Below are 25,088 nucleotides of genomic sequence, written 5' to 3'. Positions count from 1 at the left end.
AAACGAGCACCCCAAAAAGGGCAGGGGGAAGGCTGACTCTGCAGAACTCATGCAGACAGAGACAGAAGGAGCAGGGGTGGGGAGGGGGTGGCAGGGACGAGGTAGGGAAGATCCGAAACCAGAACTGCCCCCAAGGAGAGTTGGTGAGGGATGAAACTGGCACAGGGTGAGGCTGGCGAGCAGATGCAACAGGAGACAGAGAACGTCCACAGCACCAGGCAGGCCCAGGGAGGGCGGGGCAGCCCCTTCCTCCTCGGGGGCTTGCAAGGGGTACGTGCAACCATCAAGCTGGGTGCACCCTTCCCAGTCTCCCCATGCTGGTGTCCGAGAGGCCACTGTCACACAGGTGACAGAGCTCACTGGAATCAGGGGTGCAGGAGACTGTGTCACTGATTTTTAAGGACATGTTCTCACCCAGCTCCCAGAAGATCCCACCAGGGCACACGTGATAGAGACCTGAGGCGTCAGGGTGGGTGCAGAGTGGCCCTCTCACATCCAGCTGAGTCCCGGGGGGGCTGGCCAGGTCATGCCACAGTTAGGGCATGTGCTCTGTCTGGAAACAAAGCTCCTGCCTCAGACTGGAGGGGAAGACATCCACCAGAAAGGCCATGATATTGATGAGTAGTCTCTTGGTTTCTTGTTCCTGCCAAGCCCATGGCTGTCCTGAAGCTGCCACAGAGAATGGAAAGAAAGAGGCAAAAGGTTCCAACCGGGTTTGGAGTAAAGGAAAAAGCCTGGGGCCAGTTAAGCTTAACCAAAAAAAGACTGTGGCAGAGGCTGGCTGGTGGCTAACCCATAACCCTGCCAACCTACTTCTCCCCAGCCTATATCTACTATGGAAACTAGAAAAGCGACATGTTTCCCTTCCCAGCCTACCTTCATCAGATCACTGATGAAGTCCCCTTTTCCTCCATTTCTTTGACTTGAACGTAGGCATGATGCCTGGAGCTATAGCAGCCATCTTGAGACCATGAGAAAAGAATAAGCTAATCACAGAGATGCTAACTCCATTACCATTCAGTTACTGAATCAATACCTGGCACTATTATATTAATAGAAGAAGCAAAGAAGAAAATGGGTGAGGCCACCACAGCTGGGTTTTGTATTGTTTGCACCCCTGATCCAGGAGGAAACCTACCCCATCACTCCAGGTAGGCAGCAGCTTAGTGAATTACACACAAGGAGTCCTGACCGACAAGCCCACCTCCCCTGTCCTCAAACAGAAGGGTTCTTTTTCCAGCCACAATGGGGCTTTCTTCTCTAAAGACTCCCTCAGGCAGCCTCAACAGCATATCACAGGTCCTGCCCACGGGTTAGAGTAGAACAAAATATTTTATCAAAGCAGGTAGAGAGTACACATTATCTTCCTGTGGATGAATGGCAGGCACATGGCACCGTCATTCTGTGCAGCCTGGCCCAGTTTAACAAGCCGGAGCAGCTTCCACAAGCCCCTGGAGATTACTCTCACAGCCTTGCCCCTCTCTCCCCAAGGCAGACAGCTGACTTCTCTTCACACTGAGCTGTCCAAGGAGCCAGGCTGCTGGTTTGGATTCTGTCTTTTGCCTGCATCTGGGCCAGGTCACATTTACAGGGAGGTCCTGATAGCATGAGAAGGGACACGTTTTCAGCTTCCTTTCCTTTCACATTGTCCTCCCCTGGGCATTGTCTGTTTGCCACCTTGCAGAAGCCAGCTCTACTGGTCGTGGCTCACACCCCAAACGATCCACTCACCTGTGATCCTCACTGCCATGGAGCCAACCTGGGCAGAACAGCTCCCTGAAAGACATGACAGAGGAGCACGAGCTCAGCAAGGAGCTGCCAACGTGCCCTGCCCCTGGGGAACAGTCACCCTGACACCCAGCCCACGCTAGGAGCTTGGGGTGCTCACTGAGGAGCACACAGACTAGCTCAGGTGTCCCAAGATGCCCTCCAGGGCCTCCAGTCTCCAGCTTAAGGGACACTTGCTTTTGGCTGCCTCAGCAGAAACTTCATCTGTCTTCAAAATTGCCTATAAGACCTGCGTTAGCCACTACTCCTCCCCTGTTCCTTCTGGACATGGGTTCTCCCGGTCCCAACATCTGCTGGGCCCCCCACTTCCTCTGCCTGTTGGTCATCCTGCCATGAGCATGTCTAAAACTACTTGTCCACAGTGCCTCTCCAAACAAGGCCAGAGAGGCTCTACCGAGAGACTCCTCTGGAGAAGAGCTGGGTCTATATGCCCCCAGAGCAGCGCGTGCGCTGGGAAGTGACCGAGTGGCAATGCAGGTGCTGGCAGGGAAACACACCCAGGCTAGGAGAGAGCCAGGAAGAAGCGGGGCTCCCTGCCCTTCCACGCCGTAAGGACCCTTAGTAGAGAGGAGAGAACACTGGCTGGACCAGTGACACGGGTGCACCAGAACCCACCTGCATTCTCACTGCAGCTCTGTCGCCAGAGTGCTACGTGTCCCTGGGCAAGTCACTTACCCTCCTGGGACCTCAGCTTCCTGGACTATAAAAAACAGGGATTGCACGAGGTAATCTTGAAGGGCCATTTCAGCTCTGATCCTTTGGGAAGATAACATCAACAGGTCAATTTGTGCAAAATCTTTTTTCTTTTCAAAGCACTCTGACATCAATAATTTTCTGCTCCTAGAAATTCCCTGTAGAGTATTTGATTAGATCTCATTTCTCCTGCTTCACAGATGGGAATATGAGGCCCAGAGAAGTGAAACCCAGCACATTAATGGCGGGGCTGAGACTAGAATCCAGATCTTCTGACTCTCATCAGGGTTGCTGTGCCCAACTCCACTGAGGTGCAGCTTGAGGGGGGAAAAGGAGGGCTGACAGGTACTCGGGGTGCGACCAAGTCAGCCTTAAGGAAGGGACACCTTTCTCTAATTGGTCTGCCCAGAAGGGACATCCTGTTCTCATAGTCCTTCTAAAGGGAGATGGAACACCTTTTCTTGATTAATCAGCCCAGAAGACAGACATCTTTCTGCTATTTGTTCTTCCGTAGGAGAACCTTTTCCTAATGACATGCTAGGAACAGCCCTGACTCGGAGGCTGCACCTTTTCTCACGTGGACCAGATAATTAGGTCTGGAGTAGGGTTGCCAGATGAAATACAGGACACTTACTTAAATCTGAATTTCAGATAAACAACAAATATTGTTTGGCATAAGTATGTTCCATGCAATTTTGAGGACACACTTTTAAAAGAATTTATTTTGTTTATCTAAAATTCAATTAACTGGACATCCTGTATTTTTATTTGCTAAATCTGCCAACCTTAGTCTAGAGGCAATGGTATATTCAAGCTGACTCATATCAGCTCATGAGAGCCGATTATAAAATTTTTAGGAGTTTTATGAGCTGGTTTTGAAGCCACTGGTAGCTTGAAACCAACCATGGTAGGAATATTTACACCATAGAAATTGGCAACTGCCACACATCAGTGCTTTTCCTTTCATAGAGCTGGTTGGGAAACATCTCCCAATACACCACTGTCTAAAGGCTTCCTTGTCTTTAATATCCTGGGTAGACGCTGAAACCTGCCCCTGGTGCTCTACAGTGGCATGGAGTCAGATAGTGCCTAAGGGTAGCTATAAGGCTTAGTATATTAGAAAATGGAATGTTCCACTCCCAGAATCCTAGAGCAAGATATGTTGGAAACTTAGAATTCTAAAACAAGGATTTTAGAATCTCGGAACTTCAGAAGATGGAATGTTAATGTTGAAAGCAAATGCTGTTAGACATTATCCATTCCTAACCCTTCTCTAGCGTATAGAAGGCCGAGGCCTCAGACCTCTGGCTGGCCCTCCTGGCTCAGAGCCCAAGCCTCTTTCGGGCCACAGTGAAGCAGACCCCGCTGTTGGCAGTGCTGGTGGCTGAGTAGCTCTGGGAACTATGCCGGAGCTGCCCAATGTCAAAGCCAGCGTCACAGTCCGCTCCACCTCCTCCTTCTCCAGGACCATGCAGGAGAACTCACGCTTCCCCACCACATAGGAGGAGAGAGATCCCAAGCATGACCATGGTCACCAGGTGGCCACCAAGCTTGAGCAGCAAGGTGAGGTTGCACAATGCAGCACAGTAGGCGCTGAGGCTACAGCAGGTGCACTCCATCCATGGCCAGCAGGGTGAGCACACAGTCAGCGGGAGGCAACACAGCCTGGGCCAGTGGGTTACCCAGGTGGACATTGCACTCGAGCACTCGCTTCACCACGGCCCTCAGCTTCTCCTCCTTCTCCTGCCACCGGCTGCTGCAGAGAGAGGGCAGGATTCAGGGAAGGCACTTCAGGGTCCCAAAGGGAACTCTCAGTCCGCTGTGACCAGCAGATGGAGGTGATCTCGGGATCTCCAAAGGATTGCTGTCTCTGAGTCCCTGTGTGACCTGACAGCAGGCTCTTCCTCAATCTGAGCCTCAGTTTCCCCAGCAGGAATGTGGTCAGGAAGAACGAACCAGAACCATTACAGGAATCTTCCTCTCTGTGTTTTCCATATGAGCCCCCATCCCTTAATCCCCAGCAAGGACGAAGAACCCCAAGCATTCAACAAACATTATTGGATGGATGGGTGGATTAATGAATTTGCTACAGATAATGTATGAATATAGCTATCTTAAAAATATAATGTCGAGTAATGGAAAGCAAATCCTAGAGGATAACATACAGTGAATTACTGTTATAAAGTTCACAGGTAGGCCGGGCGCGGTGGCTCACGCCTGTAATCCTAGCTCTGGGAGGCCGAGGCGGGTGGATCGCTCGAGGTCAGGAGTTCGAGACCAGCCTGAGCAAGAGTGAGACCCCGTCTCTACCAAAAATAGAAAGAAATTATCTGGCCAACTAAAAATATATATACAAAAAAATTAGCCGGGCATGGTGGCTCATGCCTGTAGTCCCAGCTACTCGGGAGGCTGAGGCAGTAGGATCACTTAAGCCCAGGAGTCTGAGGTTGCTGTGAGCTAGGCTGATGCCACGGCACTCACTCTAGCCTGGGCAACAAAGTGAGACTCTGTCTCAAAAAAAAAAAAAAAAAAAAAAAAAAAAAAGTTCACAGGTGACTAAAACTAAAAAGCAGCTTGTTTAGACATACATAAATAAATTAAGTTATTTTTAAAAATCAAGGGAATGATAAATATAACATTAATATTAGCGATGACTTCAGGTGGGGAAGGCAGAGGGCAAGGGATAGGGGAGAAGCACAGGTAAATCTTTGCTGTCTCTGACTACTCAGGTTGGGGGGTGGGTTCATGTCATTGTATGTCATATGGTCACACCAGGTACAGACAATAGAGGGAAGAGGGAAAGGTGGATGGACGGATACATAGATGATAAATAGATATGTAGATGGAAGGAAGGAAGGTAGAAAGGAAGAAATAAGGGTCTTATCATCTAGTCTTCAGTGGTCCTACTTGTCTATATCACATCTCAACACAGTCCTGTGATGATCAGAAACTTGCCCCTAAAACTGCTGTAATTCTAAAACTTGGGGATCCATCTACTCTAAATTGGGGTCCATCCAATTCTAAAACTTGGGGGTTCCCACCACAGAGCATCTGGTCCTATTCTTGAGGGACCTGCTCTCCTGAAGATGTTAAGGACAACCAAGAGGCCAGAGGGCCCTCTGAGAGTGGGGGTGATGTCCAGCCCCGAGGGATCCCTAGCCCCAACCCCTGTGCCCCTACCTGTTCCCTTCCAGCTCACAGGTGAATTTCACTGCCGGAGTCCAGTCATGGGCCCCCGGTTCCTTCCTCAGCCATTTCCGCAGCTCCTCACGGTGACATTCAGTGAAGTCGGAGAGAGTGAGGTCTCCGAAGGACTCGCAGGCGGCAAGGGCTTGGTAGGTGGTAGGACCTGAGCGGTTATCAATCAGCGTGTCCCCTTGGAGGCCTCCTGTGGGGGAGAAAGAGATCGCTGAGACTGGTGAGGGGCAGGCAGCTATGAGAAATGAGACCCAAGACAGACAGAGAGGCAAGGAGGACACACACCCTGGTCTTCCCAAGGGGGGCGCAGCGCCAGGCATGCCGGTTATCACGGACTGGTGCCTTCCTGTAGGCCAAGCCCTTTGCTAAATATGTTATATACATTCATTTCCATTTATACCTCAGAACCACCCTGTATAGTGACTACTATTATTATTTTCATTTTGCAGGTTAGAAACCTGAGTCTGAGAAAGGTTAAACAACTAGGCCAATGCCTTTCAGCACAGAGCATATGCACCAAGCCCCCAGGACAGAGAACAGGAGCCCCAGGCCCTGCTCTGGAGACCATCGGGCTGCAGCACTCAGAGAAGACCTGCCGCGGGCAGTGGCCCTTTAAGTTCCAGGCTGACTCTGAGCTGGGGGCCTCCCTGGATATCTAGACCTGCCCGGATGAATCCCTGCCCTGGGAGACAGGGAGGGAAGCAGGGGCCTGAGAAGGAAATGCCCAGGGTCACTTGGAAGCTGGAGCAAAGCATGACGTCCACCATTCTGTCTGGAGCCATCTCTCAGCCTGCGGGGCTCATACCCAGCCAGGCTACTTTCTGGTTTCTGCCTGCCCCACCTGCCGGCTCCACCAGGCTCAGCAGGCTCTTAGCCCTTTCTTAGCCCAGGCCACCAGGATGCTCACCCTCACTGTTCCCTTGTCAAGTGCCCAAAGTGAGGACATGGTTGCTGGAGCCAGGAAACACAACCAAATCATGGAGTCACCATAGGGTGATCATCAGGAGGCAGACAGTGGCCATGATCCATTGCACAGGTGGCTCAGTTGAGGCCCTTGGGGACTGAGACCCCACCCAGCACTCCTGATCCCAGTGCAGGGCTTTTCCAGGCCCTTGTCACGGCCACATCTGGGCTACACACTCCAGCGGTGGGGAGATCCTGACTGGCCACAGTCCCACTGTTTGCCCTTGGCCTTCTCAGGGCCCCAGAGGCCTGGCCGGCAAGGGCAGGGCTGGACTTGAGGACCTGGAGAGCCTTCCCTGCCGCACCCCAAGGACCTCAGGGCTGACGGAGAGCAGGGTGGAAACTGCACAGGGCTGTGCCGGCCCCTGCGTGCCCTGATCCCTGGGCCAGCATGCAGGTCTGGAGCGACTGGGAGACAGGCCCAACCTCCAGCATAACAGCACCCAAAGTGAGGGGCAGGCCCCACCCTGCCCACCCCTGTCAACCCTGAGAGGAGACCAGGCTGCACCCGGGACACCTTCTCCCCCTCCCCATGCAGGGTTCTTTGAGAGAGGCTCAGGGAAAGGGCCACCCTCTGCCCACTGGGGCCGAAGGTCTTGTGGAGACGCTCCAGGTTCAGCTTCAGCACCTCAATCTTGGGTGAGGGGCCACCGTCGAAGTCATAGTAGGTGGCCAAGTAATCCTGGGGCAGGAGGTGCTCCTGGTACTCATCGCCCGGTGAAGCCACCCTCCGTGGTGGCCCTGAGTATGCCTCCTCCTGCCTGTCCAGTCTTGTGAGGGCCCCAGAAGCTCCAGGCTCCACCCCTACAATTGGGCTTCATCCCATTGCTCCTCCCACGCAGGCCCCTCCTGCCTCGCTGACTCACCTTAACTGCAACTCCTCCAAACCCAAAGCCAGGACAGCTGAGGCTGCAGCCGCCCTGGCCCTGCTTCCTCTAGGGAGCAACCCACATCCATCAGGGGCAGTTGATGGCACCCAGCCCTGGGCGCAGCTCTCAACTCTCCCAGCCACATCTTGCTGTGTGACCCTGGGCAGGTGTCGATTTCCCCATCTGTGTGGGAAATCACTCCACTGGCTGTGAGGACCAAAGTCACTCCCCCTGGGTCACAGGTGTTGTGGCCTGAGTACATGGTGAGGTCCGCATCTGGTCCCCTGGTGGCCAGTAGGGCCCAGGGGCTCTCTCCAGGCCAAGCAGTGGGCTCAGCTCCGTACACTCCCCAGCCTTGCTGCAGAACAGGGTTCAGACCCCAGGAGGCAGAGCAGAATGGCTGACCCTGCATCGCTGTGCATGCCACTGTGAGAAGGTTGGAAATTATCCATTATTCTCTACAAATGAGAACCAGGGAGCCCAGTCATAAAACACAGCCTGTCAGAGCAGTCCTGGAGTCCTGGCTTCTTGGCTGCTGACTGGCCATGTGGCCCCAGATAAGTGGCCCTCCAGGCTTCAGTGTTCTTACATTTAAAATGGGAGAGCATTGTAAACCCTCAGCCTCCTTTCAGCACTAGGAACCGGCTCTCACTTGGCCACGAACCAGATGGAAATGAATCTGCTACGCTGGAGGTTCACGCCCCCACCCAGAATGTCTTGTTCCAGCTTTAAGTAAACAAACATAAGCAAACATTTCTGACTCCACAGGGTCCAGCAGATGGAGGCCTCCACAGAGGCAGGCACACCCAGCGGTCATTCAGGGCCTGGCTTCCACGGGTGGGCACGTGGGCATCCCCCAGGGAGGCCCCAGACCCTGGCGCTGGCCCACAGAAGGTACTCAGGGCAGGAAACTGCAGGGCTCATGGTACGTAATTTGAGGAATGTCTAATAAAAGGATGGTGCTAACTAACCAAGGTGTGGGCAGGGTTGAAGGCAGCCACAAGGGACCTCTATTAGTCAGGGCTCTCCAGAGAAACAAAACCAATAGGATGTGGACGTGGAGAGAAAGAGATTTATTTCAGGGAATTGACCCACGTGATTGTGGAGGCTGGCAAGTCCAAAATCTGCAGGGTGGGCCTGCAGGCTGGAGAACAAGGAAAGGCCAGTGTTGCGGTTTGAACCTGAAGGTTCATCTGCTGCCAGAATTCCCTCTTGCTCAGGGGGGGATCAGTCTTTTGTGATTGGATGAGGCCCACCCACATTAAGGAGAGTGATCTGCCCTACTCCAAGTCCACTGATTTAAATGTTAACCTCATCCAAAAACACCCTCACAGAAACATCCAGAATAATGTTTGACCAAGCGTTTTGGCACCAAGGTCCAGCCAAGATGACACATAAAATGCACCAACAAAGTACCTTGGGGCCGGCAGTGGAAAGGACCCATTATTCCCTGAGACCAGAGACAGAGCTGTGTAGAGAGGGCCTCCTGCAGCAGCCGTCAGCAAAAGGGCTAAAGAATAAATGCCCTGTCCCCCCCTCCCGCCTCCCTCCAATATCCTGCCAAATCCAGCTGAAACCCAGAGGGCAAGGGAGCCTCCTGGGCTCACAGAAGCCTGGAGAAGGATGGAGAGTGGATATGGAGACGCACATGGGGGATGCCCAGCATTTGCATTTACAGAATTGAACTGTGGACATGCGTGTACTCTCCTGGGGGTACCCAGAGCTCCTGCAGTGGGATGTGGGCCTCTAGGGGTCTGCACAGGATTGGGAGAGACCATCCTTCCCAGAACTATACACCCTGCTGCAATCGGATGCCCTTGGATGGACAGAGGATGCCCCCCTCACTCAAGGCCTCCAGTGCTTCCTGCTGCCCGCTGGGCCTTCCAGAGCCTCCGCCCTCTGGTTTCAACCTGCTTCTCCACCACTTTCACCTTCTCTGTCCCAACACAATTCCTGACTCCAGCCTGGCCAGGTGTCCTAACAGCACTAGGGTGATCTGCTCAAAGCCAAGTCTCTTATGGATCTATTCTAAGAAGGGGTTTCTCAACCATAGTACCATTGACTCTCCAGGCTTGCTAATTTTTTGTGGGAGTTGGGGTGCTGAACTGAGCCTTGTGGGAGCTTTAGCAGCATCCCTGGCCTCTACCCACTAGATGCCAGTACACCCCCAAGTTAAGACAACCAAAATGTCCCCAGACGTTGCTGAATATTCCCTGGGAGGCAAAATCACGCAAGGCTGAGAAGCGGGGTCCTAAGGTTTGCCTCCATCAATCTGACAGCACTTTTTTCATGACGAGGCAGTTTCAGTCCCTTTTGAGAATGTGTGCATTATTTTAGGCATCTTTCTATATAGTGACTTTTTAGTAGCTCAAGGAAATTTCCATTCAAAAAGACTTCCAACTTAATTTTAATCAGATGAACAAATTTCAAGCTACCTATGAAGAAAATAAACCACTTGAAAAGTCAGACAGATAAAAAAAGGACCAATGTCCTTTTCGAGATTATGAAAACTACCATCTCAGCATTCCACGCCTCCTGATGCCTCTCCCCTCCTCACTCCTGCCTCCTCACTTAATCTCTCCTCCTCACTCCTCACTTAATCTCTCCTCCTGCCTCACTCTGGGGAGAGAAGAAGGTGTCCAGAACGTGTGAGTGCAAACAAGACTGTTTTCTCTGGTGAGTTGCGAGGAGCTGTTCCAAGCCTCACCTTGCACCAAACACCAAAATAAAGGCTAAATATCTTTTTAAAAATCAATCAAGAAGCTATCACAATTGAATAGTTATTAAATCTCTGGGTGGGAGAGGATTTTCTAAACTTAGGAGAAAGCCCAAATAAAAAAAAAATTAACTTGTTTGTTTTATTTTATTATTATACACCACATTTTGTTAGAGAAAATTAAACATTTGTCCTAAAAAAAATGAGAAGGCAAAAAAATTGTTTTCCTTTTGGAAAAATAATTTGGCAATCATTTGCCTAAATTATTTATACTAAATGATTTGTACTAAAAGTGTTTAAACCTTGACCCAGTAATCCCACAAACCCAGAGTCCAAAATAAAATACAGAAAAAGCTAATGCACAGGGGTATTGATTACAACATTATTTACAACAATGGAAAACTGCAAGGCTTTTATTTGCTAACCACGAGGGACGCCATTAAATGAACCTTACTTGAACAGACACCAAAAACTGACATTCCTGAGACTTTTTGTTTTTAATTGAATTTTTTTTTCTTTTGAGACAGAGTCTTGCTCTGTCACCCAGGCTGCAGTGCAGTGGCATCATCATAGCTCACTGTACCCTTGAACTCCTGGGCTCAAGCAATCTTCCTGCCTCAGCCTCCCGAGTAGCTGGGACTACAGGCACGTGCCACCACATGGGGCCTCCTGAGCCTTTATAGTAACAAGGAGAAATGATGTTGGCCCAGCGCTGAGAGAGCAAAGCAGCATAGATGGGCACACACGGCCAGATTACAGCCCTGCAAACTCTTTTCAGATGCAAGTGTCCAGAGGCAAATTGTGCGCTAAGAAACCCTGGGACAAAAATAATAAACTCAATGTCACCAATCCTTTTAACCCACCTAGAATGTATGTTAACTGGATTTCAATAAGAAATTCATTTTTAATAAATTGGATAGAAATTTGACTTTATTTTCTTCCAACTGGATAAGCAATTGTGCCATCACCATTTATTACATAACTGACCCATTTCTCATTGAATTGAAATACCACAGAGCACAAGCTCGGTTAATTTCAGAAAAGGGGTAAATTTACACTTGACACCAATAAAATGACAAAAATTATTAATATAATGAAAGATGGGTTTAAGTTTATATTCTGTTGAAATATTTTCCCATGAACTTGAAAACCTGAAAATTCAGTGCTGGCTGTCTTTGATTCTGGGAGGTAGGACTAAGGGACCTTACTGCTCAAGCTGTAGTGGCCTCAGTAGTGTCTGGGAGCTTTTTAGAAATGCACAACCTCAAAACCAGACTCTGCATCAACCAGGTCTGCAGGTGATTCTTGAGCACACTGTTGTTTGCGCAGCTCTGCGAAGGGACAAAGACAGGCTGGGTGGGAGGACAGCACAGTTTGATGGGCAGAAGATGAGGTTTGGAGCTGGTCTTTACTTTGGCTTTGGGCACAGGGCCTTGAATTGGAATCTGGACACCATTACTTGCTGGGTGGGGCATGTCACCTTCAGCTTCCTTGTCTCTAAGGGGACATATCAGCATGTACTTTGTAGATTGTTGTGAAGGTGACAGGTGACACCTGGCACGCAGTAGGCACTCCACAAATGTCAGGGACCCTCCGAGGTATCTTCTTTGACTTGCTCTTTCAACCTCTGTGGAAGGGCAGCTCATCACCAGCTGTGCCCCAGATTTGCCCGTTTGCAAAACACACTGGAGTTTAAATTTTGGAGAGAGATTTGGCAACACTTTTTTTAAATAAAACTTTTTATTTTGGGATAATCGTAGATCTACGTGCAGTTGCAAGAAATAATACAGAAAGATCCCATGTACCCTTTACCCAGCTTCCTCCAGTGGTAACATCCTTCAAAACACTATCACAACCGGGATATTGAAATTGACACAATCTACTGGTCTTATTCTGAATACATTTCCCAAGTTTTACTCTGTGTGTGTGTGTGTGTTTGTGTGTTATGTTCTATGCAATTTTATCACATGTTCTGTTCATGTGTGGCAACACATTCTAAGTGGTTTGTCCAAACACAGGGGCCCTGGCTCAGTTTACTTCTACACTAATCAAAAGGAAAGATTCATTAAGCAAGTAAACAAAGCAAATAGGATTAAAGGCAGGGGGATATTTAACCAAGTTAAGGAAAAGCTGTTTTCAAGAGCAAGCGCACTGACCTGCACTGACCTGCTCCGTGAATTCTCAGCTGTCTCCAGACCCTGCTTCCTCGCCCTAAGGGCCTTTCCACTCTCATTCTCATTTCCCCACCAATCCCAGGAATGAAGCATCCTTGAAACTATCGTAGGCCCTTGTCCTCTCTTTGTCTCTGCCTTTCTGCCCGTCTGTCTCTGTCTGTGTCTCTGTCCCTCCGTGTAGTTCCCTCCCTCCCCCGGCCGAGCAGCACCTGCACAGGAAACACCACCTCTCGGAAACCGAGAACAAAGGACACCCAAGGGCACAGAGGGGTGATCTTGTCGTATCCCCACGTTCTTGGTCAAGCAGACAGACTCCAGACAGAAAATCAAACACTGTGGCTCTGGCTTCATCTGAACTCCTTCCCGAGGGTGAGAGCCTGGTCCCAGACAGTTGTGACACTCTTGGTGGGAAGAGGCCGGAAGAGCAGGACTGAGGAGCAGGGAGAGCTAAGGGGCCTCAGCCAGCAGGGAGGGCCAGCTGCACGCAGGAGGACAAGACTACGAGAAAGAGCTTGCCCCCCGGGACTGCTTCCTGACCTACTACGCCTTGGACTCAGCCCTGTGGCTAAAAATGAAATCTTGAAATTTAACCTGGAAAACCTCTTCTGAACCTTCTCTTCAGGTGAGTGGCTGGTCTCCACGTCGGTGGGGGACGGGGGGTGGGGGGGGGTGGGGGGCGGGGGGAGCACGGGCCTGCCGGAGGAGCTGCTGGCGGAGGCAGACGGTCCGTCCCAGGATGCTGCAAAGGCAGCCCGGCCTACGAACCACGGGGGCCTCTGCCAGGTGGCAGCATGGGTGGGGCTGGAGCTCTGGCCTCAGAGGGCAAGGAGCTGGGCATGAGTTTGTGACAGTGGGCCTCAGTTTCTCCATCTGTAAAATGAGGGGGATGACCCCAGACCTGTGGGGTGCACAGGCTGATGCTGGGGGAAAATGAGAGAACAGGATGAGCACGCTGCCTGCTGTCTGACTGCCCCTACCCGCCTCCCCTGCTGGGAGACCACAAAGCCAGCTTCGTAGCCCTTCTGGGCTCTTGAATCCCTCTGAAAATCTGATGAAAGTTCTTGTACACACATACACACACACACACACACACACACACACACACGCATGCACACACAATTTTCTACACAAAATTAAGAGTTCATGGATATCCAAAGCCAAATCACAGAGCTCAGTTTACAAATCCCTGCTCTGGACATCAGGACTGGGTGAGGCGGTAGAGATTATCGCCAAGTTCCTCAGTGCACACAAAGAAAGCATGTGGTTCAGGTCAGGGAGGAGAGCCCAGGTCACACAGCCAGTCAGGGGCAATGACAAGATTAAAGCTCAGATGATCCAGGGCTGTCATGTACAGTTGAGCAGGGTGTACATTGTGCAACTCTCGGGGTTGCTCAGTTTGCTCAGAAAACCTTACTAGTTACATAATCAGTGCCAAGAAAGGTGTATCAAGTACAGTCCATAGATATGCAGAGGAAAGAAAGCTTTATACTTTCTGAAAAACCTGAGACTTCCTGGAGCTTGGGTGTTGGCACTGGGCCTTGACAGATGGACAGGCAGGTTTTAACAGAGGATGGAGGGGGAGGAAGCAGGGGTCAGAGGGCAATGCACTTAGTGTTACCCTGACCCTTTCACTCATCACCACGTCCCTTTGCCTTCCCCGACTGGCTGAGCAGTTATGAACCCACTGGCTCAGGTCTCAACCTTTATCCAAGACTCTGTCCTCTGCAGCAGGGATTGTGTCGCTTTCCCCATGGTCTTAAATCCAGAGTCAGAACTTCATTGGAAATAAACCAGTTCCCACTGGGAAGTCCCCCCTAAACCTGTTCAGAACTTACCCTAACAGGCCCTGGTAGCAACTGTTGGGGCAGCAAGTGGGATTTGGTGTGTGCTCCAGGCTGTGCCCCACCCTTCAGCATCACTCACCTGAGCCCCAGGTGTGCGAGTCTGGCTCTCCAAAGGCAGCTCAGGTCTCCTCTGTGCCACCCTCCTCAGCCAGCGAGTCCTGGGGAAGGGAGGGCTTGGGGTTCTGCTCCATCTGCCACAGCTGGGCATGGAGTTGGGTGCCCCACCAGGCCTGGCCAACGCTGTCTCTGGCAGAAGGAGTAGGGGCAGGGTGACATCCTGATTGACACTGGCACTGGCCCCACCATCTACCAGCTGCTCTCAATCTCCCTTCCGGGAGATCGTCACTGTGGACGATGCGAGCAGAACTTGCAGGAGCTGGAGAAATGGCTGAAGGAGCCAGGGCTACGACTGGTCCCCAGCCATGCCATATGTGTATGAGCTGGAGGGAGACAGGTACCTGCAGGCTGTCCCCACGCTGCCACTGCCTGCCACCACCCTTCTCAGACAAGCTATCCCCACGGTCTCCCTACACTTTTCCCCCGATCCACTCACCCATACCCACTTCCTGTAAGGCGGTCCCACCTCTGGCCTCAGAACTAGTCGCACACCTCGCTTTGGTCACCCTGCCCTGCTCCCCCTCCTTTGTATCCCACCCATCCTGCAGGACCAGCTTCAGGTTCACCTCCTTCAGGAAGCCTTCCCTGATTGCTCCAGCCCACACAGACCTCACTTTCCTCTGAAAACAAGTAGTTCAGCTTCCCCTTAACCTGATGTTGGGGTGTGGGGGAGTCACACTTGGCATGGAAGGACACATGCTGCAGAGAATCTCCCACCCTTGTCCTTGTCCCCTCAGTGCTACGGCCAGGCCTCACAGACCAACAGCAATACCCCTCGGGACACCCTTCTCCTCTTGGTTTACAGAGAGTGAATGTGTCCATGGAACCCCTGGGAGACGGTGATTCTGGCCCTGACTCCACAGCTGTGGAAACTGAGGCCCTGGCCTGGAGAGTGGCCTCTATCTAGCCCACCTCAGAGCCAGGACGATGACCGGAGTTTAAGATTCCTGCCCCAACTTTGGGCCCTGGGTCCCCATCCAGTTTCGGGCATGGGCAGCCTGACGCAGAACAGGACTAGAGGGTCTCTGAGCACAGGGACCTGGGGTCAGCGGGGCCAGGCTTCACTCATCCCTGCCATTACCCAGGGAGCACATGCTGAGGGTCGGGCCCTCTTCCAGGTACCGGGGACACCACAGTGGACAGGATAGTCTTGTTAGCATGGGGTTCATGTTCTAGTGGGGAAGGCAACAGCAATCAAACTAGAGAAGAGACAGAGGTTCAGACAGGATGAGTGCTTTAGAGGAGGGACTTCAGTGGGGTGGGGGTTGCTGAGGGGGGACAGCTGTGTTAGGTGGGACAGGAAGAGACGGCCTCTCCCAGGAGGAGCCTCAGTGGCTTCCTGGTGACATGAGGGAGAAAGGGCATAAGGATCTGAGGAAAGAGTGTCAGGCAGTGGGGACAGCAGGGCAAAGGTGGCAATGAGCTGCCCGTGTGTTCCAGGACCAGTAAGGTCACTGTATGTGGGGCAGAGTGAAGGGAGGGTCAAGTGTCAGGGAGGGCGGCCGAGGCCACAGCCTGTGGGGCCTTGCGGGGTGTGGTTAGGGATGAAGATGGTGTCAGTGTGTGTCTTGTGGACACTGGAGAAGGGAGTGGCACAATAGGGTCTACATTTTTCCTTTTTTTTCTTTTCTTTTTTGAGACAGGGTCTTGCTCTATTGTCCAGGTGAAGTGCAATAGCACAGTTATAGCTCACTCTAGCCTCGAACTCCTGGGTTCAAGTGATCCACCCACCTTAGCCTCCCAAAGTGCTGGGATTACAGGCGTGAGCCCGTGAGCCACCATGCCCAGCCCATGAATCTACAGTTTTTAAAGAACTTCCCATCACACCAGGATAGCCTCTGGAGGGAGGGCAGCGCTGGGCAGAGCAGCAGGAGGTGCCATCCTCCAGGACAGCACCAACAGGGCCTCCAGCCCAGTGGGAGCCATGAGGGGCTGGAGCGGCTGGGGTCTTGGGTCACCTTGCAAGTGGAGCCAACAGGATTTGCTGGGGGTTTGGATGTGTGGGAGAGTAAGAGTCACAGGTGACTCCACAGTTTTGGCTGAAGCCACAGGAAGGATGGCGGTGTCAATTCCAGGAGAAAGAGACATGGGGAGGAGTAGGTTCAGGGGAGCAGACTAAGATGTCTCAGGTGGGGCAATGTGGTCAAGGTGGGGATGCCAGTGGAGCAACTGGATGCGTGTCGGGGACACTGAGGAGACCCCAGGGCTGGAGACCCAACTCTGGGAGTCTTCCATGGGCAGCTGAGACCACTAGGTGGCAAGTGTCGGTGGGGAGGAGAGGAGATGCCATGTTTTACAGTCTGGGAGAGGATGAGACTGAACCACAAGCACGTGCACCCCAGGAACCCACGTAAAGAATGTGTCATGGGTGAACCTGGGAGACATTATGCTAAGTGAAATGAGCCCCAAATACTGTGTGGCTCCAGGTGTATGAAATATCTAGAATAGGCAAATTCATAGAGACAGAAAGTAGATTAAAGCTTACCAGGGGCTGTGGGGAGGGGAATGGGGTGTTATTGCTTAATAAGTACAGGGTTTCTATTAATATATGGGGTGGTACAAAAGTTTTGGAAATAGGTAGTGGTGATGGGTCCAATTAATGTCACCTAATTGTACACTTAAAAATGATCAAAATGGCAAATTTTGTTAAAAAATTAATAACGTGATATACCAAAAACTATGGAATTGTTTAGAAGGAGGCAGAAGAGAAGGAGGAGGGAGTAGTCAAATATCCAATCCACTGTCAGCTACAGCTGTGCAGAGCTGAGCAAGGCTGTGCCTCGGTTTCCTCATCTGTGTAATGGGGGAAATAATATCTCCCTCCAAGAGTTGCTGAACATGTTGAATTAGGGACTTGGCTCAGAGGATGGCAGTGGGGGCTGGGGGCTGTTGTCATAATCATCACACTACCTCTGTGACCCTTCCCCACAGGAGCAGGTGGCAGGACAAGGAGGCCCGGCTTCGAAGGAAAACCACACGGTTGCTGAAGTGCAACGTGACTAAGCCACGCCCCCTGGGGCCGGCCCAGGTGCGTCTGGCCCACTGTGTGCTCTCCCTGCTGGCCCTGGAGAGCCCCGTCCTGACGCGTACCGGGCAGCCCTGCCGGGCCTGGCCAGCCTGCTGATGTCAGGTGGGCACCTGGTCACCGTGCCTGCCCTGCGCTACACGGAGGAGGGGACGGTGCAGAAGGCTGCACAGGAGGCTGGCTGCTGGGAGCTGAGCTGTGCCTACCACCCCGTCCGCTACTCCGAGGCCTGTTCCATCAACGAGCGCATCTGCTTTGTGGTGTCTGAAGCCAGCCTGGCAGCAGAGGGCCCGCCCCAGAGGGCAAGTCATGACCAGTGTTTCTAGAATCTTGTTCCACAGCCCCCCTGGAAGCAGGTCGAGCCTCAGCTCTACCCCTTCATTCCTGCTACCTGGTCTCATGGTCCCAGGTGAAAAACATGGTCCCCCTGTGCCCAGCACAGGGATCTGACCCGCACACCCCTTTCTTGCCACCTGTACGAAAGATCATGAGAACAAAGTGGCTTAGCTGGATACTGTCTTGGTTTGGATCCCCCAGAAGCAGACCCTGAGACGAGGATTTGAATACAGAGTTTATCTGAGAGGGGATCCCAGGAAACAGCAGCCGGGATGTGGGAAAGCAGGCAGAGGACAAGGCAGCCAACACAGGGTGCAGCACCCTGCCCTGACCACGGTGGGCAACTGCAGCTCCGTCACGCCAGGGCCCCTGGGGCCAGCATGGAGCACACGGCTCGGAGCTCCCCTGCCGGAGGGAGCCGGAGCATTTGTCCACCTCCCATCATCCTGCTGAGGGCTGCTCCTGGGGGTGTGAATTCCCCAGGTGCTCAGCCTGCCTGCACCCAGGCCGCACAGCCCAGGAAAGAATTCTCAGGCAGACTTGCAGGTGCGGGCTGTTGGAAGTTGGGCCAGCACACTGAGGGGACAGGGAAGAACACAGACAGACACAACAGACACAAAATGTCCCATTGGCTGGAGTGTGGGACTGGTTCTTCCACCAGAGGAACGGGAGGTCGGGTTCTCAGAGTGGGAGGGCACCTGCGAGAGCTACATGACTTCCAGGCCAAGTTCCTGCTCCTCTCGTGTGGGGAAGCTGAGGTCTGGGGAGGGAGGGGACTGGCTCCATGCAGAGGGTGCAGTGGGTCGGCGGTGGAGCCACACTGGAGCCTGGGCTCTGTCCGGGTTAGGAGCGACCTGGCGGTGATGGAGCCTCAGGGAGTGTTCAGCTGACGCCACCGGGGGGAAGGGCGGGGGTCAGGCTGCTCCATCCACATGGTCAAGGATATAGGCTCTCTGAGCTCTGGAATGGCCTGGCTCACATCCCTACGAGGACCTTCACGAGGTCGTATGTCTCTGGACACCCTCCGTATTCAAACAGCCAGCTCCACCAGAGCCGGCTCCCAGCACCGGGCTCAGCTGTCCTCTCTAAGATATGGGAGGGCGTCACCATTTCTCTACCCAGGCCTGGCCACAGGCAGCTCCTACCACTCTCTGAACTGTGGCACGGCCCCCATGGGTCTTTTAACTTCCGGTGTCCCCAACCCCAATTTGTTTGCCACAGGGCAGCCTCCCAAAGCCAGTGCAGGCATGTTTTACCCTGCTTGGAACCTCGGCCTGAGAGTCAAGGCCCAGCCTACAAGGCCTTCCGCGACCCGGCTGCTGCCTCACAGCCTGAACCTACTGTCAGGGCTCCCGGCACCGGCGCAGGAGCCTCCTCCGTGCATGGACTTGCTCCACAGGACTCCGCTCCTTCCCTTCCAGCCCAGGAGCAGGAGCCTCCTCCGTGCATGGACTTGCTCCACAGGACTCCGCTCCTTCCCTTCCAGCCCAGGAGCAGGAGCCTCCTCCGTGCATGGACTTGCTCCACAGGACTCCGCTCCTTCCCTTCCAGCCCAGGAGCAGGAGCCTCCTCCGTGCATGGACTTGCTCCACAGGACTCCGCTCCTTCCCTTCCAGCCCAGGAGCAGGAGCCTCCTCCGTGCATGGACTTGCTCCACAGGACTCCGCTCCTTCCCTTCCAGCCCAGGACGCACCTTGAACAGCTACCAACAAGGTGTGCAGGAAAGAGCAATGGCGGGGAGAAGGGTTGAGCCAGCACCCCTGGCCCAGGGAAAGGGCAGCCTCCATTTGCCATCCTTCTGCTAAAGCCCAGAGTTCTTGGGGGTCCCTGACCTTATGTCAGAGGGCCGTGACAGGCGAGCCCTCCTTCCCCACGCATCAGAACTCTTTGATCTCTGCGGCCGGATCGTGCTGCCCAGATCGGGCGATGTGAGGCGGCAATGGCTCCTTGCGGCCACCAGAGGGCAGTGCAGGGCAGCAGGTCCCGGCAGAGGCGCAGCGAAGCAGATGCTGGTGCCAGGAGGCCTCCCTAGGAGACAGAGGTCCACGCCCAGGTCACCTTTTCACCTACGGAGGTTCTGCCACGTGTCACCAGACAGAAACCATGAGCTGGCTTATCCCTAGGAGCCTGGAAACCCGTGGACAGACAGGGCCTCGCTGAAGCCTGGACCAACCTCTCCTGTCCCCCCACCCAATGTCCAGCCGCCTCCACCCACCTGGCCCCTCAAACTGAGCAGGTCCAAAGGCAAAGCCCCCATCTCCCCTCCTGCCTCCCCCAGACCCCCTCCTCCTCCCGGGTCCATACCCCAGTGAGGACACTTCCGTCCAGGCCCTCATTCAAGCCAGACACATGGGAGCCCCCCCAGAGTCCTCCTCTCTCACCTCGGTCCGCCCCCCCCCTCCCGCTCAGCCAGGCCCGGACGCTTCCCCCTAAACAGCTCTCAGCCTCATCGCCCTGTCACGGCCACGACTCTGGCCCCATCATCTCACCTCAGTGCTCCGCGCTCCCCTGACTGCCGCCCAGCCTCACACCTGGCGACTGTTTCCGTCTCCTCCACCAGCCAGTGGGCTCCCTGGGGCACACACAGTGGGTCCCGACTGGGTAGGGCCTGCCACATAGTGGGTGCTCGAGAAATGCTTTCTGCACGGAGGAATGAATCAGGGGACACGGTGTCCGGTCCCGGTGCTGTTACACTCATGGTGATCCTGGGGACCCTGCCTCCTCCCAGGCCTCACATGCCTCATCTGACAACGGTCCCCGATGGTCCCTTGGCAGTTCTGAGATCCCCTGAGGGCAGCTGATGCTCTCCTGAGTACTCCGCTCCACGGGGCCAGGTGGGACAGCTGCGCTGGCTGAGGGTCCCAGGCTGCCCCATGGCTCTCCAAAGGGGGAGAGAGGGAAGTTGAGATCAGATGGGTTTTTCCTTCCCTCTCTCCTCACCCCCAGCTCATGCCCTTTGCTGAGCCTGGAACCCCTGGCTCTGAGCAGGGCCAGCGCCTACCCCAGCTCCAGGCTCTTACCATGCCAAGTGCGGCCCAGGGATCAGCAGTGTGGGCATCGCCAGGCAGCCCGTTAGACATGCAGAACCTCAGGGCCCAGCCCAGGCCTGCTCAATCTGATCTGCATTTTAACAAGGTCCCCAGGAGGGTCTTGCAGGCATCAGAGTTTGAGAAGCACTGATCTAGAAATGAGATGAAGACGAATGCAAAAAGGGGAGGAGGAAGCAGCAGGCAGGGCCCCCCTCTAGCGGCCTCCTCTCCTGGCCCCTCCTTACATTCCACATCTCAGCTCAGAGGTGCCTGTCCCTGCCCTCGGGACACAGAGCAGGGCCCTCCTCCTCCTCACTCCCCCCATTCGCTAACATATCACCCGCTATTTCCTTATTTTCACACATTATTCTATTTTCTTTCTCTATCCCACTTCCCTCTCTGAAATAGAAATTCCAACTGAGCTGGAAACTCATCTCTGGTTCGAGGCTGTATTCCTAGTGCCCAGCACATGGTAGGTGCTCAATAAATGTTTGTTGATCAATAAATTGAATACATGAAACTTGTCATAAACATCCTGCTGCTGCAACCTTCGTTCTTTGCACTAAGAAGTTTGTGAAGCCATCTCATCCAGCGGCTCTGTTTCATTCTTTATTTCGCCTACCTCACTCTCCCTGCTCCCTCCTTTCTGCTTCCCCACCTCCCAGGACCACCTCCCAAGCCACCCCTTCTCCCCAAGCCCTTATCCCAGGTTCTGCTTTCAGGGGAGCTACAACAGGAGGGCTGGGAGTCTGCAGTGTCCCCTGAGGCCAGCAGGAGTGGGCATTAAGACCTTGGCAGGCAGAGGAGTCGAGGCAGCAGAGGGAGCCAGGAGGGACAGGAGCAGGCTCACTGGTCCCACTGGCGGTGTCTGTCACAGATGCTGCACACACGAGCGCCTCCCTCAGTTAGCCGGCGTCCAGTTAGCAGGGCACAGGGGGCAGTTAGAGAGTCAAGGTCAAAGGCATCACTGCCTGGGTTTCAGCCCTGCCCCGGATGTTCAGATCTGATCCTGGGCAAGTTGCTTAACCTCTCTTTGCCTCCGTTCAGTCCTGTGCACCGTCAGGGTAATGGCGAAGACTAAGGGAGTTAACAGCACTGGGCCGGCTGGAGGTAAGAGGTGAGCGCCATGAAGTTAGCTGTTGTTAGACGCTTCCCCTAAACTCAGCACAGCTGCAGTGAGCTCAGAGGAGGAGCACACGCTGGCTCCATCACAGGTGGGCTGCAGGGCGGGCTAGGGGAACCCCGAGGAGGTTAGTGGGGGGCTGAGGAGCCCCAAGGATAGGAGATCAGAGGGGCTGAGGAGCCCCAAGGATAGGAGGTCAGAGGGGCTGAGGAGCCCCAAGGATAGGAGGTCAGAGGGGCTGAGGAGCCCCTCTGGAGGCAAGGGGAGAGCACAGAGCCTGACCCTGAGGAAGGAAGACAAGCGGAGCAGCACAGGTTTCCAGAAGAGCAAGGCCACAAGGAAGGAGGGAAAGTGGTGAGGAGACCGGCTGGGCACACGCTTCACGGGGGGTGGCAGGAGAGCTGGCTGAGGCGTGAGTGGGGACTGGACGGGCTGGTGGCTGGGCTGTCCTGTGGTGGTCAGCACCGTGCGGGCGGCGTGGGCTCCCGCTTCAGGGGCTGCCCTCACGCCAGAGCCCAGTACTTGCCCCCAGCCCTGCTGCCAAAACCCGACGAAGAAGAGTAACACTTGGGAATTATGGAACTTGGAATCCAGACTGAGCATGTCAAATACTCATGGAATATTTGACCAATCTTAATCTCTAACTTACAGGCTCACTGCAGCTGAGCATTCTGGAAACTTCCAGAAGACAGAGATGTTCAAGGCTGACCTGATTCTCACAGATTCGGCCTGGGTGGTAGGAACCTGAGCTGGAAAAGACTGGAAAGTGATCTGGTTTTCAGGTTCTTCTGAGGAAAGCAGGAGCCTGGGCGAGGATGGGCTCGGGGCCCCCCAGGCCCCTGCATGCTGGGTGGGTGAGGGGCGGAAGGGAACCCTCCCTCTGTCGGCGTGTCCTCAGCTCCAGCCCAGGGGAAGAGCACGGGGCCAGGCGGGGAGGCCCCAGGATCCCTGCGGCCCTGACCAGACGCACCAGTGGAGGGTCCCAGCAAACGGACACGGGGGGTGCAGATGCGCCCAGACCCTGCCTGGTGTGGCTGTGAAGGCCATGACCTCCTGCCCAGCTTGTTCCCCCAGCAGGTGGGAACCGCCCCCCAGCCGTAGCCAGGGTAGGGATGGCTGAGGGGGCAGGAGGGGGCAGGAGGGGGCCCTGCTCGGGAGTTCTCTGGGCAGGGTGATGAGGCTGAACACGAGGAAGGATAGCACAGACTGCCCCACAGCTGCAGGGTGTCTGGGGGACCTGATGAGCATGTGCAGGGAGTGAGCTCCCCACCACTGTGGGGTATGCAAGCAGAGGCCGAGTGGGCTCCTGCTAGGATGGTGAAGAAGGGCTCCCGCAGCCCAGCACACAGGGAGACACTGGGCTGGAGATCACTTCTGGGCTCCCCTTTAGGCCTAAGGATCAGAACTCCCCTGCCAAGGGTTCAGGTGTGACGTGGGTGTGGCTGGTCGCCTCTGGCAGATGCACAGCCCACAGGGAGAGTCCTGGGGCTTCCTACTGAGGCCGGTGTGGACTTCGGGGCCTTCTACAGGCAGAGAGGTGCCAGGCAAGGAGTCGAGGGCTGGGGAAGGGGGAAGCGGGCACTGCAGCGCTCAGAGGCAGGGCTGGGCAGGAGAGGCGCACGGCTCCGGGCAGGCTGGGCAGCTGAGAGGGGAGGCACAGGGGTGAGGGCTGCAGACGCGCAGGGGTCAGAGGGAACAGGGCCTCGCCTGCCGGGACTCCTGGTGCCTCTTCCATGGACAGGGGTGGCCCAGAATCCAAGGAGGGCGAGGTGCCCTTTCGCAGCTTTGGAGGAGGGCAGGGTGAGTTCTCGGGAAGGGGGACGGCGTCCTACCGGAGGCTGCAGCAATGGGCCTGGCGTGGGTGGGCAGGCGAGATGTGAGCAGCCGCGGGAAGGGGGTGGGGGCATGCCCGGGGTGGGGGACATCACCTTGACATACTTATGGCAGCAGATGCTGCCTGTCCTGCTGGAGAGGTCAACTTGGCTGCGACCCGATGGGGCCACATGGCTGCAGACAGAGCGAGTGCACATCCTGTCATTAAACAAGACATCCATTGCCCGCCACTGTTAGACCGCGGACTGACTGCCCCGTGCAACGACAAGGAGAAAGCAGTGCGGGGTTTTTTTTTTCTTTGTAATGATAACTTCCAGATCTGAGAAAGATGCCGGCTGTCAGTTCTACCGGGCAGCACAATACCCGCTCCGCCTCTCCCCATCGAGAACCCAGCAAGAGAGCCCAGACACCTGGCTTTCAGACGGCCAGAAGAGCCCCCTCACTCCTGCACTGCCGCGGTGCTGGGAGGAGGGGTCCGCCCGCTGCCCGCCCTTCCCGACAGCTGGTGGGAAAGGGGGCCCCAGAGCAGCCGGGACCTTGAGGATCATGGGGTCAGCCCCCATTCATGAAGGGGTAAACTGAGGCTCGGAGAGAGACAGCGCATGGCGAGGGGGTAACCAGGTGTGGCAGAGTCTTGCCCAGCCCGGATTCTAGACCAGCCGCACCTGGCCCTGGGTGAGCTGTGGCCCTGGGTGAGCTCACACGCCCTCCTTGGTAAGTGGTGAAAGAAAGAGACAGTTCCAGGCCTCTCAGCTTCTCCCCCCCCCGCCCCCCGTCAGCACCTCTCACGCGAGGAAAAAGTCCTCGCCTTCATCTCCAGGCTCTGGGTAGGAGGGTGGACAAGCCGTCAGTGGTGTGGCGCCACGATGGCAGGGCAAAGGTCGGCAGGAAGGTCACGTACTGAGGGCTGCAGCGATGTGGTCAAGCATCCTTGCCTCAGTTTCTCCAAGCACACCAAGAAAACAAAATAGGCAGGAAGCCAGAAAAGAAGCAGTCTGGGCTCAGTCAGAAACCAGGTGCCGAGTTGGAGGCAGCTTGTTTAGCCATTTCCAGCTGGGCTGGCTCTGATATTTGCTGCTTCTGGGTCCTGCTCTGGGGCCGGGTCTCTGCTCCTTCCGTGGCTTGCGTCCTAGCTCCACTCCGTCTCAAGGGGAGATGTGCAAGGGTGGAGACTGTCTATATTCGCCGCTATTAATATATCCCCAATGCCCAGCACAGTGCCTGGAACACACTAGGTACTCAATAAATAATTTCTGGTTGATTAAAATTATCCCCATTTTACAGAGAGGTTAAGGAACCTGCCTAGGGCCACGCGGTAAGTAAGGGGCAGGATGGGTGAGTGCGTGAGTGCGGTCGGCTCACATGCAAGGTGCCTGGATG

The 25,088-nt window shown here is 54.5% G+C and overlaps 1 protein-coding gene and 1 long non-coding RNA gene across 2 annotated transcripts; one reads left to right on the top strand and one right to left on the bottom strand.

Moving 5' to 3' along the window:
* Positions 1 to 3,803: 3,803 nt before the first annotated feature.
* INMT (indolethylamine N-methyltransferase) lies at positions 3,804 to 8,955 on the bottom strand. The gene is given in 11 exon segments (XM_045564157.1): positions 3,804 to 3,919; positions 3,922 to 3,997; positions 3,999 to 4,103; positions 4,105 to 4,237; positions 5,662 to 5,869; positions 7,225 to 7,358; positions 7,360 to 7,412; positions 7,509 to 7,577; positions 7,738 to 7,869; positions 8,318 to 8,391; positions 8,928 to 8,955. Coding segments are annotated over 11 exon segments (1,128 nt in total).
* Positions 8,956 to 19,366: 10,411 nt separating this feature from the next.
* Positions 19,367 to 21,285, top strand: LOC123647044. The gene is made up of 2 exons (XR_006738113.1): positions 19,367 to 19,959; positions 21,161 to 21,285. It is a non-coding gene; the product is annotated as an uncharacterized LOC123647044 (long non-coding RNA).
* Positions 21,286 to 25,088: the final 3,803 nt, after the last annotated feature.

This window comes from Lemur catta, chromosome 11 (assembly GCF_020740605.2).
Source record: "Lemur catta isolate mLemCat1 chromosome 11, mLemCat1.pri, whole genome shotgun sequence".
In the NCBI taxonomy this organism is placed as follows: Eukaryota; Metazoa; Chordata; class Mammalia; order Primates; family Lemuridae; genus Lemur; species Lemur catta.
Note: the sequence above shows the minus strand (reverse complement) of the source record. Positions and strands in the feature narration are given on the sequence as shown.